At 36.5% G+C, this 19,926-nt stretch overlaps 1 protein-coding gene across 6 annotated transcripts in view; it reads left to right on the top strand.

Annotated features, from left to right (window-relative positions):
* The window catches only part of TENM2 (teneurin transmembrane protein 2), a 534,344-nt gene that overhangs the window by 34,894 nt on the left and 479,524 nt on the right, over nt 1-19,926 (top strand). For all 6 annotated transcript variants that reach the window (XM_059825282.1, XM_059825281.1, XM_059825283.1 and 3 more), the window contains exon 2: nt 8,512-8,787. In XM_059825282.1, the coding sequence (XP_059681265.1) occupies nt 8,512-8,787 (276 nt within the window). The remainder of the gene's footprint in view (nt 1-8,511; nt 8,788-19,926) is intronic.

Raw genomic sequence — 19,926 nt, forward strand, 5'->3', positions numbered from 1 at the left:
TAATTTCAAAATGCTAAAATGTCTGTTATCCCATCTGCAGAAGCATTTCCAGTCTTGTTCACATAGGAAAAAAGTTTATTGTTGTAGTTTTAAATATAAAACATTTCTCATGTTTTCTTGTCACTTCAACAAAAAGTGCAGAAAATCAGATTAGAGTTGGTTTAGATTACTGGTCATACTCGTGGTCTCACTAGACACTAAGTAGCTCTAAAAAGAGCAGATTTTCTTCCCTTCTGCTGGAGGTTGCCCAGGAAGCCATCACTGGTAGGGGACGTACTTATGCAAATACAGGTGTGCATCGTGCATGTTTAGCACGCAAAACCCTGTGGATTTTTAATTTGATTTTGAACACGAAACAGTTATTGCCTTCTAAATGATAGATGATATATTTCATTAGAGATAAGTAGATAACGTAGAGAGGCCTAAAGTTGCTTTGAGAAAGGAAGATCTTATTTGTATGTTAATGTGTCGTGTATACTTGAGTTTACATGCATTTCTTATAATAACACCTCAAAACTTCAACAGATCAAACTATTTAGGTTGAAATTTGCCATGAATTCCGTCTACTTTGGGTTGATTTGTTTGGTGACGGATGGGGAATATCTGGCTCGTTCCGAGAATGATGCTAGAGAAAATAGGTTATTTTGCCCGCAGTGAAAACATCATGTGACCATTGGGTTGATAAAACTCAAGTATCTCCATCCTTTGAATCAGAGATTCCAAGTTTGGAAAATCTTTCCCTGCTATCTGTCTATGCATCTCTGCTGAAATATGATAGAGTTACTGGCGTTTGACTGCAGAACCGATGAAAGCTTGCATGTGTGCTGGGGAGCTGCTGCCAGCCTGCGGGGTCAGGTCTGAGCAGGACTTTCCCATAGCTGTTCCTCCTGCACTGCTGCCCAGCACCGGCACGGGGAGTACTAGGGGGGGCTCAGCCCTGAATTTGCTTTCTGCTGGCACTCAATCAGCGAGGAGGAGACGTGCGCCTAGGCAGAACTCAGAAGGGCGAAGCAGCAGAGGAGGGCAGAGCAATTGCTTGCAGAATTGCATACTTTTTTTCCTCTCTCCTCCTGGTTTCAGAATGGACAGATCTGTAGGAATAGCACATCCTCTTGTAATAAATGAAGCTGTTCTCCTTTTACCATTCCTCAGAGCTTGGAAAAGTTGGAAAGCTTACAATAAATGAAAGACTGCCTGAGAAAGTAAAACGTTAGCCTGAAGAATTACATTTTAACCTGAGCTGTGTTGGGTAGATAATAAATAATAATCGTGCTTGCCACCCAGCTCCATCCGCTTGTCCTCCCAAGTCTGATTTTGTCCTTAATCAACATCGGCATTTGAGGAGAAAACGATAAATGCATACTTTGCCCTAAACCAGCATATCATTAAAAAGTTCAGCACCATAAGGTGATGCCAGAAATATAATTTTTGGATGGTACTTGTTCTGCCAAAATTAGTGTGTGCTCTGGAAAAAGGCTGTTCTATTCTCCCTTCCCTTAGTTTAAAAGCCATAAAATGGTGATGATAAAAGCTCACTTCACAAGGAGGTGAAAATAAATAGTGTTTGAGATGTTCTCGGAGACTACCTTCAGCACAACCATAGAAAATGTGACTGAAGTAAATAAAAATATTGTATTCTTTATTTGGTATATAAGGACTGAACAAGGAAGGTTTAAAAAAAAAAAAGAGAGTAGGTCCACAGTCACTGAAGGAGGAAATTTTACTGAAAAAATAGAATAGGATCACATAACTGAAAATTATATAATATTGTGAGCTAGACTGAAATATCATTAGATGCCTGGTTTTATAAACCTTATGATTTTTTTAAGTGGATATGAATCTACTGTATTTATACTGTCAACAGACTTATTGTCAAAAAGAGAAACATCTGTATCCTGATATTAGGCTTGGGGATCTCTGAGTCAGAAAGAAGCAAGGCAGAAAGAGGATTATAAAAAAGACAATTAAAGGATTTTGCTGTCATTGATGACAGAAGCTAAAAAATATATTTCAAATTCAAACTACGTGTTGTAACGTGTGTAAGGCTTTCTGTTTGCTGCTGCTAGTCAGTTTGCTGCAGAAGTGACAGAGGCTGCCAGAGTTTCACTTTTAAGAAAACCGTTGTGTTTCTGTTGAATTTTGAAAATTGGTGTCTGCATACTACTGTGTTAGTATTTGTAACACAATTTCACAATGTACATGTACATTCTAAGTGGCAGTAAGTATTGCTGTGGAGCGGGGTGTGTATGTATGTACACACGTGTGGGCTGGGTGACAGCACGTTGGAGATGGGCATCAAGACCTCTGTGGTATTCTCGTACTTCTCAGTAACATCTGTAAAGTGTTTCCTGATGCCTTTGTCACAAATGTGCTCTTCGAAAGTAAGATTTATCATCATTAAGAGTTAAAGTTAACATTTGCTTAGTTATAAAACGTTTAGCTTTCCTGAATAGCAATGCCTGCAGTTTCATAATCGTAAATGAAAATATGTCATCTGCGAATCTTCTTAGTAGGCAGTAACAGAAACATGTAGGAAGCCCTGCTATTGTTAACCCCCAGCTATAAGTTTTAAAACCTAGAACAAGGTATAGCTTGTTCATTATTGTTATTTCCTAATTTTGAAGGAATCCGTTCTCTGGTATTTTTAGTGTTTGATCAGTGGTGAGTTTGTTCCACAGGCGCTTACGCTGCCCCTTCCCCATACTGCTACCAAAGGACTATTATTAGGGAAAAATGGAGAGAGTGTTAGGAGTTCAGGTAAACAGTTCAGTTTATGTAATAACGTTTGTGACTATTACAAAGGGGAGGAAAAGCTAGCCCATAAACCTGCTGTAGGTTGATGAGCCTCATGGCTAGAGTGGCTCATAGCTCTTCTTTCTTACCTGGCCTCCCGAACCATGGGGTGTTTCCTCTACTTGGAGGGATCACAGTGAAAGAAGAGCTTATCTTTTCCTTGTGCTTTTTGAATTTGTGCTTTCTTCAGAGATGGAATATTGCAGTCATTGTAATATCAACAATGTTAAGAGAGAGAATTTTCCAGGCCTGTTTCATACTCATATTAAATTTGCCACAGAGGCTGGTCATTGTGATTGTGTGGTTAAAATTCCTGTATGTTGCACAGAAAAGATACTTCTCATTTAAGTGTATTTAAACCACCAGAAAGCTGCAGTGTATTTTATAATGGTGCATCAAGGAGGGAGGGGGACATTTACAAAAGAAAGTGCTTACATTAATATAATATCTTTCAAAAATCATAAATAAAATAGTAGAAAACCTTCAAAAAGGCAGGAAGACAGTAGTGTATCCCTCAGCTTAGGTTTGGAGTCTCAGTTTGGAGTATCTGATAGTGTAGAATTAGAAACAATATTAATTAAAACATTTTGTAGAACAGGATCTTTAACCATGGGAAAAGAATAGTATTGAAACAGGTGAAATACATATAAAAGGATTAAAAAAAAAAAGGCAGTTGTTTATTGAACAAGGAAGATCAGTAAAAAGGGTAAATGTTAAAAATGTGTATGATAAGCGGATAAAAAAATGAGACAGTAATCATCTGTTCTGCCTGTCACTATAATAAATGAGAATAACGTATAATAAATTCATAAAGAATTGAGAAAAATTAAGTGTGCATCAGAGTTTGTTAAAAAGAATGACCTCTTCATATACCACAGATCGGAGCTAAATTGCGGTACTTGTGCCAGCAATAATCATTATAGCTATGAACGTAAAAAATTGAGAAAGGGTGGAATGTCTTAAATACGTGTGTTCTTATTATCCTTACTTCTTGTAATTGATTATTGTAGCAAAGAATGTAAGGTGATATTTATCCTTTTGATTTTAGACTTCGTCCAGTTTTGAACTGCGGATGTAGTGTTGAAGGCAAATTCATCATATCTGTGCATAACTGGTTTCAGATATCTTCCTCTGAGGCATCTTGTAGCGATCACAGCTGGATTAGATTAATCTTCAGAAGGGCAATTCCTGCAGTTTGTAATTGCCCAGATGAGACCTCTGCCTAGAGTTTAGGTGAAAATAACCTTTGCTTATATGGTAATGCTTTCTCGTCTTAGCTGAGATAATGAGTAGAATTGTACATCGTTAAATTAAGCACACTTTTAGTAAGCATTTATATACTAAATAACTTCAGTAGCAAATTTCTGTAAAAGGAAATGTGCTCAAAAAAGATAATAGAAGCGATATATTAATTAAAAGGAAAACATCTGCTTTTCTACTCTTTTGAGAGACTATTCACAGCATGTAGATTATGGGCAATGATGATCAAGTACATAACGTTATATTGCACTTCTAAACTGGTATACTACTGGTCTATTTTTGTATGAGAGATTACATACACCTTAAGGGAGCAGCTGATATTAACTGCTTTTCTTTAATGAAAATGGTCTAGTGATTTCTGCAATTGGGGACGAAGGGACTGGGGATGGAGGCTAGTAAGCTCTGTTGCATATGAAAAAGGAAAAAATGTTTTCTGGTGGTGTGTTCTTTGAGAGAAAGAGCTTTCTTTCTTTCTTTTCCACCAATGAAGATCTGATGTTATTTATCCCTTTTCACTTAGTGTCACCAGCAATGTAGTAGATGCTACAAGAATCTGAAAGAAAACACCCTTAAGTTTTGACTGTGCAAGAATGGATTCTGCCTGCACATTTCAGTCCTACTTTACAAGTGAAGTTTCAGTAAAATGCAGTTACTCTCAACTCCATGCAAGCCCTAGAGATGGAGTGTGCTGTACAACACTGTAAGAAGCCGTCCATCTGCCTTGACTGCTAGTGCTAGTAGCACATTTTAGCTCATGGACCAGATTTCTCTCTGTGAATACACAGCAGTACAATTTAATTCCCAGGGTATGGCAAGAAACAGGTGCTGCTGCCCTCCTTCCTTTGCTTTTCTTCTAGGGGTTCTTGATTTGCTTGATCTCCTAATCGCTTGAAGAGCTGTAAGGAAGATACTTCTTGAAGGAGACACCAAATCTTAACCCCAGGCCAGGCTGTGTCTGTGTTTCCTTGCTCCATCTCATAGGTGCTGTAGTTTCTACTGGCAATGGGGGCGAGGAAGGCTGCGTTCTTCTTGATGACCTTTCTGTCATTGGGAGCCTCTGTGGAGTATTCTGCCAGTATGAGTGGATATGAAAGGAGTTAGACATTTTCTCATTTTTTGTGAGACTATATTTTATTTGCAAAGTAATAGTAGTGTTATTTCTGCTATAAATTATTGGATAAATGATTTATGTGCATCCAGAACCGTATTTATCCTCTGAATTTACAAGGGTGGTCTGCTGATGCCATTAATACTTTAATGCGCAATAATGGCTGAGCAAATAAGAGAATATTATATTAGTGAAAGCAGTTCATATGTTATTCAAGAGATGTGGACAGTTTCATTTTAGGGAAACGAGTCATGTAGGAGAATATGATCTGGATCAAGAAAAGGTCTAGAGAACATAACTATAGTGTTTCTATCTCCTTTTCCTCAGATTTTACAGTAAATTAAGGGCTATGAAGATATCAGGAAGTATAATACATATAGATACATTTTTATATATTTAGATATAAAATATCTATCTGAAAAATGCTTTTATCTGTGTATATAGATGTGAAAAACATCTCCAAAATATGTTCTTATGTGGTTATCCATGGGTGTCCCAGGACAAGTTACTCTGCCATTGTATGCTGTCTTACAGAACAAATAAATAAATAAATAAATAAATAAATAAAACTAATTTAGAATCTACCAGAGAAGAAAACGTTTTTGCAAAAGAGGGAAATCTCTACAATATTTTATGTCTATTGTCAGGATGCTTGAGGTTTTCTGTTGTAAGACTGCAAGAATGTTTCTGAGAAGCAGCATAGAAAATCCTCTCCCAGAGGGTCAGAGGCTGATTCCATTTGTGTTCTTGAATTGATCTGATCCACTTCTCAAATTTTTTAAATTTGGTCAGTTTTCAAATCTTTTTCTCCACATTTCTGGAAGGTGCCAAGTTCCCAGATAATAAAGCTCAAATGGATGAATGAATTCTGTGAATACTATATTTTCCTTCCACTTTCAGTGCCTTTACCGTTTTCCTCAAATGAAGTAATTTTTCTGAAGATTGCTTTTTGCATCAGATGTTACAGTGAGATTTTGACGTCAATACAGGATGCTAATCAGAGTGAAATCATCTGGGCTTGTAATGGCTGTTAAAATCCACAGAATATCATTATTTTTTTTTACCACGTATGTAAAACAGACTAATTAAGCTAATATATTCATAATTGGTGTGTATTTGTAGACATTTATACCACCAGCAAGCAAGAAAACTTGAAAAACTTCACTTTTGTGATGAGTTTGGTAACTTTAACGTGTATCTAATGTCAACACGCTGTCTACCTGTGTAAGTCAGAAAGTGTGGGGCTAGTAGGCTTCAGTTCACTCCATTTTTTATGTATATATTTTATATTTTGGGCAGATTTTGAATTTTTTTTTTAATGAGTCTAAGGTTAGTTAGCGAAAATGGTTAAAAAAAATCTAATCAACCGAGCTGTTTTTGTTAAATGTCTTCTACTGAAATTGCACATGATTAAAATTTACATTTTCTTTAAAAGTAACTGTGTTTCATCTAAGTGTCATGCTAAAGCTCTTATTTAAAAAAAAAGGCAAAAAATCTTTAGACTGAAGTGCACTTGTGAAGCTCATTTTTAGGACTGTTCAGTTCATTGCTTTTGACTAAACCACAAAATTTCTGATTACTAGAATAAATATTAGCAGGCAGGTTAAGATATACTGCTAACTAGGAGGGTTCAGGTTAATTTGGTGTTGATGAAAGAGAGCTGACTTTTTTAATGTCAGTCTTTTTATATTCTTTTTAAACATTGCCACTAAATGCTTCATTTCATTAGAAGCATCCCGTTGGCGATACTTCTTTACCTGATGTTGTTGGCCCCTCTCTTGCTGCTGGCCTGTTTACGGGTTTACCTAGGGCTGAAAGAGAGCATGGCTCCTCCCTCTCATCATGCTCTATGTTGCTGCTCAGCTGTTGCTGGATGAAGACAGAGCTCAATCTTCCAGAAGAAATCAATCCCCTTCCTTTAATTGATGAGCTCTAGGAATACATGTTAAGTAGGACTCAGTTTTACTTTCTGTAGCTGTGTGCATACATCCCATATCCAAAAAAATACTTCAACAGCTAGGTGTGAGACTGGAGAGGGCTCATACAGATAGATGAACCAGATAGATTTAATACTCTATGATCTTTCCTGGCTAATCTGTGAAAGAAATTGTGACACTTAAAAAACATCCAGTTAACATCTTTATTAATAGAAGACAGTTAAGTATGTATGAACTTCCACTGTATAGCTTCATTCTGATAAATATATAGAGGAAGAGAAGAAAATATAAACTGCTTTTGGACAAAATAAAACTACCATTTTTAGAAACACAGACCACAGATCTAGTTTCCCTGTGAATTAAGAAATTAATGAAATAATTGGCAGTTATACTGCCACGACTTCAGTCTGTCTTTGTTCTTCATTTTTAGCTCAGTGTAACAAAGCTAAAATCACTTTGCTTTTCAAAACCTTTGAAAGCCTTAAAGACCAGTGAATATTTCCCTGTATTTTTTTACTGTCCTGTTCATTACTGTAGGAAACAAATACATAAGCAGAAATCAGCCAGCAAGTCTCTACTTTCTGAGAACCCTGGGGGACTCCATGTGCTTTAAAAATGTATGAGACTTTGTCCACTGAGTCGTTATTAACTGCTAAAGGTCACATGTTTTGACATTGTTCCTGAAAGTTTTGCCTTTAAACCCAGTGCCCTCCTGATTTTGGTGTTGATGCACACTTTCTTCTTGAATATGGTGAAAAAAGGTAGAAAACAATTACAATGTTTATGAGATCTGTCTTGATTCCTGTAGCAGATATTAAACTACCAAATGTAAAAGTGCAAAACTGGTGACAAGGTTTCATGTTACATCGCTGACAGGTTTGCATTCTTTCAGGTGATCCCTATCTGTGAACTCTGTTTTCCCAAATAAGTGTTTATTTTCTATGAAATAGGAAACTATATGAAAATTAGAATAAAAAATCCTATCTCTGTGGAAGACTTGTGTATGAGAAAATTAGCTTCATAAGAAAAAACTCCTCCAGTAATCAAATGCTCAACTTCAAAGCTCAAGCTCTGGTCCTACAAATACAAGGTTAGATACATAATAAAGCAGGTCATGTCATTAGCACTTTGTCATGAGCTTTATGTTAATCACATACCTAAGTGATTAATTATTTGGGCCCAAAATAGTAACCTAAAATTTAGAGACCCTTCTTACCTTTGCTTTGTGTATTTCATCCTTTTTAACTATATTCAATCTGTTTTAGTTACGTCTTGCTAGATCTGTGCACCAGAGATCTCTGGCATACAGCATAGTTAAGAGAAATTAAAAAGTTCTGTTACTTTCAAACTTCAAATAAATCCCCTAGCTTTTAAATTTTTTTTTTTATTATATTTTTTTAATTGCCCTTCTAGGAACAAACTTCACCCTTGCAGAACTAGGAATCTGTGAGCCCTCTCCCCATCGAAGTGGCTACTGCTCCGACATAGGAATACTCCATCAAGGCTATTCCTTGAGCACCGGCTCTGACGCTGACTCAGACACGGAGGGAGGAATGTCTCCGGAGCATGCCATCAGGCTGTGGGGAAGAGGGATCAAATCCAGGCGAAGTTCCGGTCTGTCAAGTCGTGAAAACTCAGCGCTCACACTTACCGACTCCGACAATGAAAATAAGTCAGATGAGGAAAACGGTAGGCCTTTTTCTTCAATATATTCTTAACACACGTGTATGAGAATGTGATCATACTTAAAAATACATGGATATTCTTTTAAAGGTGAATTTCTCACTTCTCTTTCTCAGTTTGACTAAAGCTGCTTTTTAATGTTGGCTTGTTTGGGGTTTTTTTAGCATCAATATCAGGAAACCCTATTATGTGTGTATCATATGATATATAGCGTGTTTTATCTTACAATTTACTTTCCACGTGATAATCTTTCACAGAAGTTTGTGCTCGGAGTACATTAAATTAAACATAATGATGAGAAGCAGAAAGAAATTTCTTAAGAGAAGTAGTATATCATATGTGATATTTATACACAGCTTGAAGTAATATTGATAATCTACAATATGCTAGTAGCTGTAGCAATGGTGCTAATTTGCAACAACCAGATTTAATTTTGTGTGTTTCTTCATGTTTTTGAAGCTGTAAAAAAACAAAATTAATTTGCTGTTTGCTTATTGCTAAGTATTGGGGGGGCTTTTAGAAAGCAAACCTATGCATGAGACTGAGGCAAAGGACTTCTGTTTAGTGTGGTTTATTATGTTCGTAGAAATGAGATGTTAGACAGTGCAAGAACCATTTGTGACAAAACCCTAGTCATTGCATGATTTTCAAAGTAAACTGCATTAAGTCAGCTGTCCTTTCAAATGCATATAACCCAGATTCATGTTCTTCATGTGTATCAGCTGAAAATTTTTACCTGGGGAATTTTCTGTGCTCACGTATTTTTAAACTAAACTGAAGAGGAAAAATAGTAAAAATGGATTTGCAGGAATTTGTCCTCCATCCTATAGGGCGATGAAGGTGTAAACTCAGCTTAGTTCAAATATGAATGAAAGGTTTTGATACTTGCCATTCTGAGAAGGTGAGGAGGAATCTCCCTAACATTATACCCTCAGAGCAACTGTTCAGGCAGCTGATGCCAGCTAATGAAACCAGCTCTCTGCTATGCATATTACTTGTGATGAAAATTAATTTGTTACATGTTGGATGCCTCGCAGAAGAGGATGGCTTTTAGATGTTTATTTTAGGCTCCTCCCCACACTTACTGACAGTTGTTTCAGCAAAGCCGGTGTGCCAGGCACTAGAATCTCAAGCAACTGCTTCTCAAAGCAAACAAGGCAAAACTGAACTGCAGTTTTTATAAGGATAGACAAAAGTTCAGGAAAGTGCCGTTGATTTTATTTGTAACAGCAGTCTTTTTTTGTTGATTTAAATTGAATCTTCAAGTAATATCTCCTCTCCCTAGGCATAGCAAGATACATTTCTTCATCAAAACCAAAGAGGACATGTATTTTTACTAATAATGGTGCATACAAGGAAGCCAGTATTTTAAAAAGAATCAGTGACTGATTAATTGATTTTTCCTTTTTTTTCCTTTTTTTTTCCTTACAATACCGTTCACAGAAAATATGACAACTTCCATTGACTACAGTGTAGTTTTGATAAGGCTACTGGGCATAATTTCAAATAAAAAATCTGACTAATGAAATTATGGCGTTATGGAACAATTGGTTTCATTTCTATAGCATGAATTCACTTCTCTGAAGGTGATTGTCTCCATTTCAGTGGAAGCACTGTGCCACACCTTTTGTCTGAGAAAATTTCAGGACCTACTTTCATACATACTGTCACAGACATTGATAAAAGAATGAGTCTGTTTGCTTGCATTTCCTTTTCCTCATTATAATAAGTGCATTATTAAGTAATTGGAAATACAGTGCAATGAATCCATTTTGAATAGGTGATTTTTCTAACAATGATGTTAATAAGAGAAAGAAGGACATGATCAAACAGCACACAAGAAACAAATCACTATGTGGTATTCATTTTTACTTGGAAAGCTTTTTGTGACAAGGGTTTCTGTATGTTTGGTTGTTTAAAAAAAAAAAACAACACGCACGTATGAAGTAACTATTATGTACACAGACGTGTTAACTTCAGTAAACTTTTTAGTCTTACTCTCTCACAAAGCCTGGTTAGCTCAAAAATCAATGCTTCTTCACATCACTGATTTTATGAAGTTTTGGGATGCATTATCATATAGATTGACAGTTGCCCCACTGGTTCAGCACCACAGTGTGGACGCTTACAAAGCCATCATTAATTTCTTACGCTTGTGCCCAGCAGTGGTTTCCTATATAATAAACACTGTGTCCTTCAGAAGCAGATCAATAACCTGCTAGGTATTTGTCTCGAAGAGGAAGTATCAAGAATCTGTACTTCCAAGAGAAATTCGCTCTCTGATATGGTTTCAGATTTGCAGGATACTAGCATAAAACAAGACATTTCTTGGTATGAGATTTTATCCATGTATGCCCAGCAATATTAGAGGGAACTCATGATGCATAGACCACTGCATTTATTTACAGGACCATTGAAGCTTTTCCCTCTGATGTGGTTCAACTGTTGTGTAACAAAACAGTAGTTCAACTCCAAAAGGTGATTTATTTTTTTTTTAATATTGAGATGCTATCACAATTTATATCATTGTACTAGAAAAAACCAAAAGCAAACCTCCCACTTTTCTTGTAATATTAAATTTATGTTGTCACTTTTAGTACATCTCTAAGTAGCACAGAGGAGGTTAATTTCTAAAAATTGCTGTAACAATATGATTTTGTTCCCATTCAAATCCATTCACAAAGCTTATGACCATTTTCTGCACGTCTAGGTTTAGTATGATTTAATTTTATCATAACTCAGAATTCTGTGAACCTTGAAATATTAGCAGGTTTGGAATGCTTATAGATAAATTGAAATAATGGAAACTCTTTTTAATTCAATGTTGTACTTGGTATACTAAAATTCTTCCTAACAAAACACCTTATTGACAATCCAGTTTGAAAAGCAACACTTTTATTTTCACAAGTCTGATTGGGCTCTAAATTCTTATCGTATCTTGCAGAGTTTACTACTGTCTTGATCTGGCCATCTCTTCTTTAGACATGGTAATGTGAATATATAACAGCAAATCTGTCACCAAATTGTAATTCAACATGATGTATTGAGTTGCGAGATTTAAATTAAACTTTTTGTGATACATGCAAATGTAAAAGGTCAATTAGAAATATAGCTCACCTCTGACGTCATGTGCCAGCTTTGTAGGGAGAATTATTTGTGGAGATGCACAGGTACGGAGCACAGGGGATATACCAGAGGGTTCCTGAATGCTTATTTTTTCTTTCCTTTTATTAAATCCTGTAACTGTTTATTCCAAAACGTGGTGAAAAACTTTTCAAAGGTAGCGTTTGTCATCAGTTGTCATGTGTTCTTTCCTAAGCCTACAGTATTCCTATTTCCAGAGTAAAGTGTAGGTGCTGATTATGTTTAGGTAGTGACCTTGAAGCAAGTACTCTTCCAGGGCTATTTTTTTTTTCTTTTTTTAAAAGTAGAGGAGTTGGGGTTTTTTAGGTTGAGTTGAAAATTATGTTCTTCTCAAAAATATAAAACCTGTTGTAAAATCAAGTAACTTTCCATTTAAAAATCCATGAAAACAGAACAGTCATAATTAAGGAGGATTGATGTACAGAATGCTTTTGCAACAGATCTGCAATCTTCTCTTTTCCTGGCTTCACTGTTATTGAATGACCAGTTAGAGGCTGCTAGGGAGGCGATTAAACTCAACCGACATGAGACAGATGAGAGTGAAAAGCTGAACAAACCGGTAATGCAGAAGAGAAGACATAATCCTAGGTAGAAGAAAGGAGAATGGAAAAGTAGCATGTAAACTCAGAGCAGATCTCAGTAATATTTTGGAGTGCTGAAGTGAACTAATAGACGCAAAGAGAATCCACGAGCAGGGAGGGCTTTCGGTTTTATATGAGTTTAGATCATGTGAATTGTCCTGTTGTAAAAGAGAAAACATCTAGAATGACATTGGTAACTTTTTTTTTTGGTAGAAGGTTGTTACCTTGACACTTTTTGTATTAGTACCATTATTGTATATAACGGATAATATCACTGGTAGAATGGGACATAGCATAAAATATTTATCATGAGATTTCTACTATTATTATAATATCATACACTTGAGATGTTTCTGTTTTACATTTGTGTGTCAGAAAAGGAAAAAAAGCATGTCTTGGGGGAGGAGGAGAACTTCCAGGCCTGAAACCATGGTATTAAAATAATGTCAGATCAAAAAAGATGGTGAAGGAATGCTTTTATCTTACTAGTGGTGATTCTGAATTGAGCGGCAAGACAAGAATGAATGGGAAGAAATAAAGCAATCTCAAACTTCAGCAAAACAAGAGAAAGAGTTCAAGGTCGTACTGTAGCAATCTGTGTGTATCTTTTAGAGAAATCCACAATAAAACACTGTGATTTTTGATAGCTCTTTGTAGATAATGCCTATGAAAAGCAAATGATCTTGAATTTATGGAACCATTTCTGTGTTGATAGCCCAGCTGTACCTGGTGAGGTGTGGAAAAGTGGTGCATTATTGGAATGTACCTGGAGAGTCCTGACTTTGAGTCTGGTAGTGCCATGCACTTTCCCTTTCCTCACTTCATCTCCCTTTCTTCCTGGAGAAGATCTTCCCTACTCCACTGGAGCCAGGCTGTCTCCAGCATCAGGTGTAAGGATTCAAGTCACATGGAAGGGTTTTGTAGGATGCTTCACAGATATTTTCAGGTTCAATATCCATCAGTATTTGCTATGCTAGACATATTGGCGACAATTAATTGTATTATTTTTCCTGCATTACTTTGGTGGTGTTTTTTATTGTAGTAATTGAAAGTTTGAATACCAGACAATACCATGTGTGCATATCACTTACTATAAAAAAATAGAGTACCATGAATAAAGTAAAATGAAGTTGGGAAAACTCTAAGATAAAATATGAGAAACTGCATTTATGTGTTATACTTCTGGCTGAATCTTATGAAAAAATAGGGAAATTATATTTTCCTTTTTTTTTCCCCTGCTATGAAGTTTTCAGCAGTGATTTCATATAGTAATTTCTCAAATGCACATGTAAAGTAAATCTTACAAAAACAAAACAAAAAACACCCCATAATTCAAGCTAACCTCAATTAGCTTCAATTTTATGAGCAGTACAATCTGGGCTTTTCCTGGGATGTTGTTGAATAACAGACTTAGTCTTATAATGGAAAAGAAAAGATATTACCGCATCAGAGGAGTGTACAAAGAGGCCATCAGATGACAGCTGAGGAGTTTATTTTCTTATTTTTACTGTTTTAATTTTGACATGTTGTTCTCAATATTTTATTACTTCAATTTTTATTCAGCTTTCTATTTCACACTTCATAATTTGCAGAAAAGGTTATGGTGAAACTGTGATTCTACTCTTGAGAAGATTTTGGTTTTGTTCTATGCATGCTAATGTCTCTGAGTGGTAAGACCATTTTGAAAGTAGAAGGTTTTAACCTTCCTGGTGACATAATTCTGTTTGGGTTAAAAAAGTGGGAGATCAAGCTTGCTTCCTAAATATTCCCACTAAGAAATATTAACTTTCGCCTATGGAAAATACTCTCCTTGTTAAAACGGGGTGTTTAAACAGTGGTGATACAGTTGGAGCAGATCTGTGTAGTCTTTAATTGGAGGAAAAAAGGTAATATGCCCTTATCATTTTGAGACAGTATGTCTATGCTTTGTGTACAAGAAGAAGCAGGGAAGCTGTAGACTTACTGTATATTGCATAGTAGAGTGCTAATTTCAGCTGTTAGTACTGTCTGGGAATGTTGTGCCCATTTCCCTCCCAGATCAGCCCAGGTAGCTTGGAAACAGCAGGAGGGACAGATATGAAAGAGAAGAGAGGAAGAGCTGCCACAGTTGTACGATCTGTTCATAACTGAGAAAGCATCCAGATGGTCCTAAGGAAATGAGGAGATTTAAATGAAATGTCATATACTCAGAAAATGGAATCACATACGTCATACATCAACTAGACTTCTTAAGAAGGAGTGCTAGGGAGGTTAGCTCGTGCATGGGCATACTTCATCTCTTCTTTAGGAAGGCTTGTAAAGTACTTTGTAAATGACAAATTTAGAAAGTCATTAAACACAGTATCAAAGCTCAGTTGCTTAAGTGGATCCAATTTTGATGTGCTCTCAAAACCTGAGGGCACTTCTGATAGGAAGTGGTTTCCTAATGAGGGAATTGACTGGCAGGAACGACTTTTAAAGACTTAACTACACATCAACTACAATTTTGTCCAGGTAAATGGCTTACGCATTCAGTGCAGGGGGAGGCTAGGTGGTGGGGTTAAGGACAGAAAATGGAGATGTAGTACTGGTAAACTGTTAAAGCCTTGTGGAAGACAAGAATATGAAATGACAGTATATAAAATCATAAACATTTGGTACAATTTTAATATAATCCAATAACACAGTAGTGTAGGTCAGCGGGATGATGCCGATGGAAGTAGTGCTAAACATATAAGTATATTGAAAGAGCTAAATAAATGCTATCTGCAACACAGTGTTTGGTGATACTCTAGGGAGTAAGGATGCAGATGTGGCAAGAGTGACAACTCTGTTTAGGTGGCCCAAAAGGGTAAAAAAAACGCTATCCTGACATTCAGTTGCTTTTAGCTGGCATTCAGCAATTTGGCAGCTATTACAATTTCCATTCAGTTCGGGGTTGACCAGAGAGAGGTACACCAGGATCTCAGGTGTTATTCTCCCAGAGATATAAGTATTTCTAACCCTCATGATTATAGAAGACATGGATGGCGTGGGGGAAAAAAAAAAAAAAACAAACAAAAAACAACACCCCCCCCCCAAAAATAAAAGAAATCTCTTACGCATGGTGTGGTGAGGTCTTATACCATGTGTGTCTGTAATCTTCTTGCTCATTCATTTGAGTGAGGGCTTCAGTGTCTGTAAAATTTGTAAATTGCCATTTCTCTGAGGTGTCAGTGATTTCAGTACCTCTGCCGCAGTCTATGCCACACTCTGGCTGCTGGGCCTTGACCACTGTGCTTTTTGTCCATATACCACATGAGTACCTGGCTGAAGCTGTGTCCTGTTTTGCAGTCTCTCTCTTCAGAGTGACTTTTTTGGATCATATGAATGCCCCCTACATAATTGCATGAACCAAGGCAACCAGGAATTGAGACCTGGGAAATGAAATCCAGCATTTAGCCAGGAAACTGAGGAAAACAGAAATACAGGCTGGTGAATTAAGGCTACCTGGAAAATACTGCAGCAGTTGGGTTCGTAAACTGCTGAGGTTAGCTCTGATCTTCCTTTTTCCTGAACTCATAGGGAAAGAGCTTTTGTGTGCAGCTGTATATGCATCATTGTGTGAAGGTCACAACATGGAGAGCATTTTAAAAGAACTCTCAAAATAACCATGAGATTTTTCAATTAATATTTTAATTATGAGCCTTTCCATCTGTTAGAGAGAAATGATGAAACCATGTTTAACAAGAACTCTGTTACAGCACATCATTCAGTTTGTCAATTATTAGTTTTAGTAAAGGAAACTTAGATCATATAGGTCACTTAGGTAAGCAAGCACCAGCGCCTTTGCTCAAAGTATAACTGGGTTAGAATAATGCCTTTTTATACTTTTCTATAACAGAGAAGTGTATCTGATAAAGTTAATCCAGCTTGGTAATAAATGCATTGCGAGTGGCTGATGAGCAATAAAACCTTCACAGGCAGGTTTGCCTGTACGTGGTATCTAACAAAATTGATCATGATGAAACAAAAAAACCCCACGTATTTCACATTTCCTCTGTAAACTGAAGCACACGTCACAGGAAACCATATGCTGAATTTATTTTCTGTCTTTCCTTTCAAAAGACACTGAAATTTTACCAAAAGCCTCATCTAAATTTATCAAGCCAGATACTGGCACCTTTGCTCGTGTAGCATATCCCACTATTAATAATCTTCCTAATTACAAAGACTTGCACATTTCACTGATTAGTGCATAATTAGGTCAAGGTACATACTGTTTTTTCTAGTCAACCCTTCATTTATGCAGCTTGGCCTGAGTCTGACCAATGCACTCCATTTGATAGTACAGTGAATGCCTATTTGCCATACGTGTAAAACTACACAGGTACATGGCTGTTTAAGTGTTGTTACTGTTTCTAAATATTTCATTTGATATGCTTTGTGTTTACACTCTGCACACCGTTCTTTTCAAGTAATCTGGCAGCTTGTCAAAGACAATGTATTTGAATTGATTGTTAACGTGATGTTGAAATGTAACACTCTATTCGGGTAGAACAGAATTCATCTTCAGTGAGAAAATGGATAGGAAACTATACCTTAGCTCTTTTAGTGCCAAAGTTTTAATAGGTATATATTAGAATAAACAGAACTTGTTGAAAACGAAATAATCCCATAATTACTGAGTTTCAAGAGAGATTATTATTACTTTACTCTTTTATTAAAAAACTTTTTTTACTTAGTTCTTAAGTAGTAAATGATAAAGGTGTGCCATAAGTTCCATTCCTTAGATCACAGTTCCTTAGATCTAATTAATGAGCCTGAGTTTTATGTTTTTACCCAGAAAGTTTTTTTGTGACTCAACTTTTTGCAGAAGCTCCTGGCAGAATTGGATGACTTCTGTCAGATGCTATAGAAGCAATCTGGAAATCAACTGTTTTCTTTACTTTTAATTTCACTATATTTCACATGGATGAAAGACAACTTTCTGCTTAATTTAAGCTTTTACACATTCTATGACAGTCTCCTTCCTTGACATTGATAAGAAAAATACTTTTATATATTCATTCAGTCTTTCTGTAGCATTTGAAATTGCTGACTGTCTGACATTCTTGTTTTAAGAATGGGGGTGATTGGCAATGCTTCAGAAAGGCTGAAGTTCTCCCTCTCGAATCAAGTGAAAGATTTCTTATGAGCAGCTGTTTGTCCACTTCCAAAACACTCGCCTGTGAAGTCTTTGGCTCACAGACCTCTCATCAATGTTCTTCAACATCTCAAAAGCTGTCGGTAGCACTACAGAGACCATGCTGAAATCTTAAGCATATGTGAACATGTAATACTATCGATGATAAAAATAGAGGACCATTTTTTCAATTTATAGTTTGTCTATCTGATGGTTAAAGAACATCAGATTAGACTAGAACCCATGAAAGGAAGATACGGTGATACTGGAGAGATGGAAATATCATGAAGAACTTGCCTTTTCAGTAAAGTTGCCTGCTATTGAAGGGTAGTTATCATTGTTCTTAAAAATAACCGCCTACATTTTGCAACTTGCTGTAGGAATGCTTTCCATGTAGTAGGTTCACATGAATCAATAGCTTTAAATGTTTTTCTAGGCTGAATAATTGATGTCATTATAATGTGTTACTGTTTGTCACCAGAGGGTGCCATTGCTGTGATCCTCCACATTCTTGTGCTAAAACCCACTGAATTTTGGAAGAGGTACTGCTTCTAAACGGTACCTCTTGCTTCAGTTGTATAAAGCAATAGCAAGAAAAAGTGGCCGCATGGTGAATAATTTGCACAATTGGCAGCAGAGCTGTGTGTAGATTCAATTCTTCAGGTGCTTTTGCTTTCAGGAAATCCAGTGGTAGTTGGAACAACCAAGTCCTAAGAAGGGGCTGTTTCCTGCTTATCCACTTGGGTTTGTTATGTAAATACATTTAACTAACATCACTTACTCTGTAGTTGCATACAAACTCGACATCACTCATTTCTTACAGAGAAAATCACCTCAAGTTTCTAGATACTTAGTACTGTGCAGCAGAACAATGCTGGTGTCAGAAGAAGAGGCAGTTTTATTTGTGAATGAAGTCACAGAAAGAGGTACAGTTACTACAAAATAAGTTGCTGATATACTCTGTGCTGGCTCCTCAAGGCATCCAGCTCAAGGTCCCTTTCCTAATATTAAAAATGTGTAAGAGCCTTAGGCTTGTATGTACTATCTGTCCTCTCTGTCCACCTAAGTCTGTGGTTGTACAGTGATTATCCATCTGTGGTCAGGTGATGGGGTCTCAGAGAGAGATTTACACAAGCTGGACTCTAAGAAGCTTAGTTGATTCATGGAATATATCACAGGTACAGCTCATCCACAGAGTATATCAGACTGTATTTAGACGCAGTATGAACTCATATTTATACCTTCTGTCCTTTGGTATTTTCTCTGTGCTCCCAAATACACAATGCAGCTATCCAGGTAAATGAAATAAAAATACGAACTTATCAAGCTTCTTTTCCTATAGGGTAGGATGGAAGAGGAAGTTTTGGTAGGTTTTTCACTTTTTATTTATTAAGAACCATGCTGGTATTATTGAGGACCTTCAGATAACATCTCTCTGGGACAGATTTTACAGCTGAGCAACAATTCAGTGGAAAGGATGTTTTTTGTGATGTCTGAAGTTGTTATAAATATCTCAGAAGTTGCTGACTGTTCAAGTCATTCTAAGGCTTTCCAGTAGCACGTTGCTGATACAGAAAGGAAGACCGTTCAGTTGACGAAATTGTATTTGCCAGAAAGTTCAAGACGCCTATGGAAACTGATACTTCCTTGCCATGTTTGCCCTATTGAAACTGAGATACCATCTTGTAAGACGGCGTAATATCATTCAATTATAACAACATGCCTGTAGGCAAGGCACAATATGTGAGCATCATTTGTTTGCTTAGAGCCATGACTGTCATTCAGAGATATTGAAAGGTAGCAGTTGGATTTTTTCACACAAATGGTTAAGGGACTTTTCTCAACATCAAATTAGCGTTCAAGAGTGAAAATATAGCTTCTGTTTCCTCAGATGCTGAGCTGTAAGAATGAGTAATCATGATTCCTGGGGGAAAATTTTTTTTTTAAAAAAAAAACCTTGAGTGGTACTAGATATGAAACGGGTTTATCAGTATTCCGTAGAACACTTCTATTTGGTACCTTGACGTAAGATGAATTACAGTGAAGTTACTCCTCTTTCCAGTTTTCTTTCAAAAGAGGGGAATTATTTTTAAGTAGTCGTATGCTATTTTTGTATCTACCACGTAATGCTGTAGCTTTAAGCTATATTACACAGTGTGAATAAGGACAAAACAAGGGAATGGATATAATTGCTTAACAGAGTGGAGTTTGCCTTTTGTAGCTCTTTCTTTTTTTTCTTTTTTTTTTTCCTTTTTAAACTTCTTTTTGCTAAGTAAA

Source organism: Gavia stellata, chromosome 16 (genome assembly GCF_030936135.1).
Source record: "Gavia stellata isolate bGavSte3 chromosome 16, bGavSte3.hap2, whole genome shotgun sequence".
Taxonomy (NCBI): domain Eukaryota; kingdom Metazoa; phylum Chordata; class Aves; order Gaviiformes; family Gaviidae; genus Gavia; species Gavia stellata.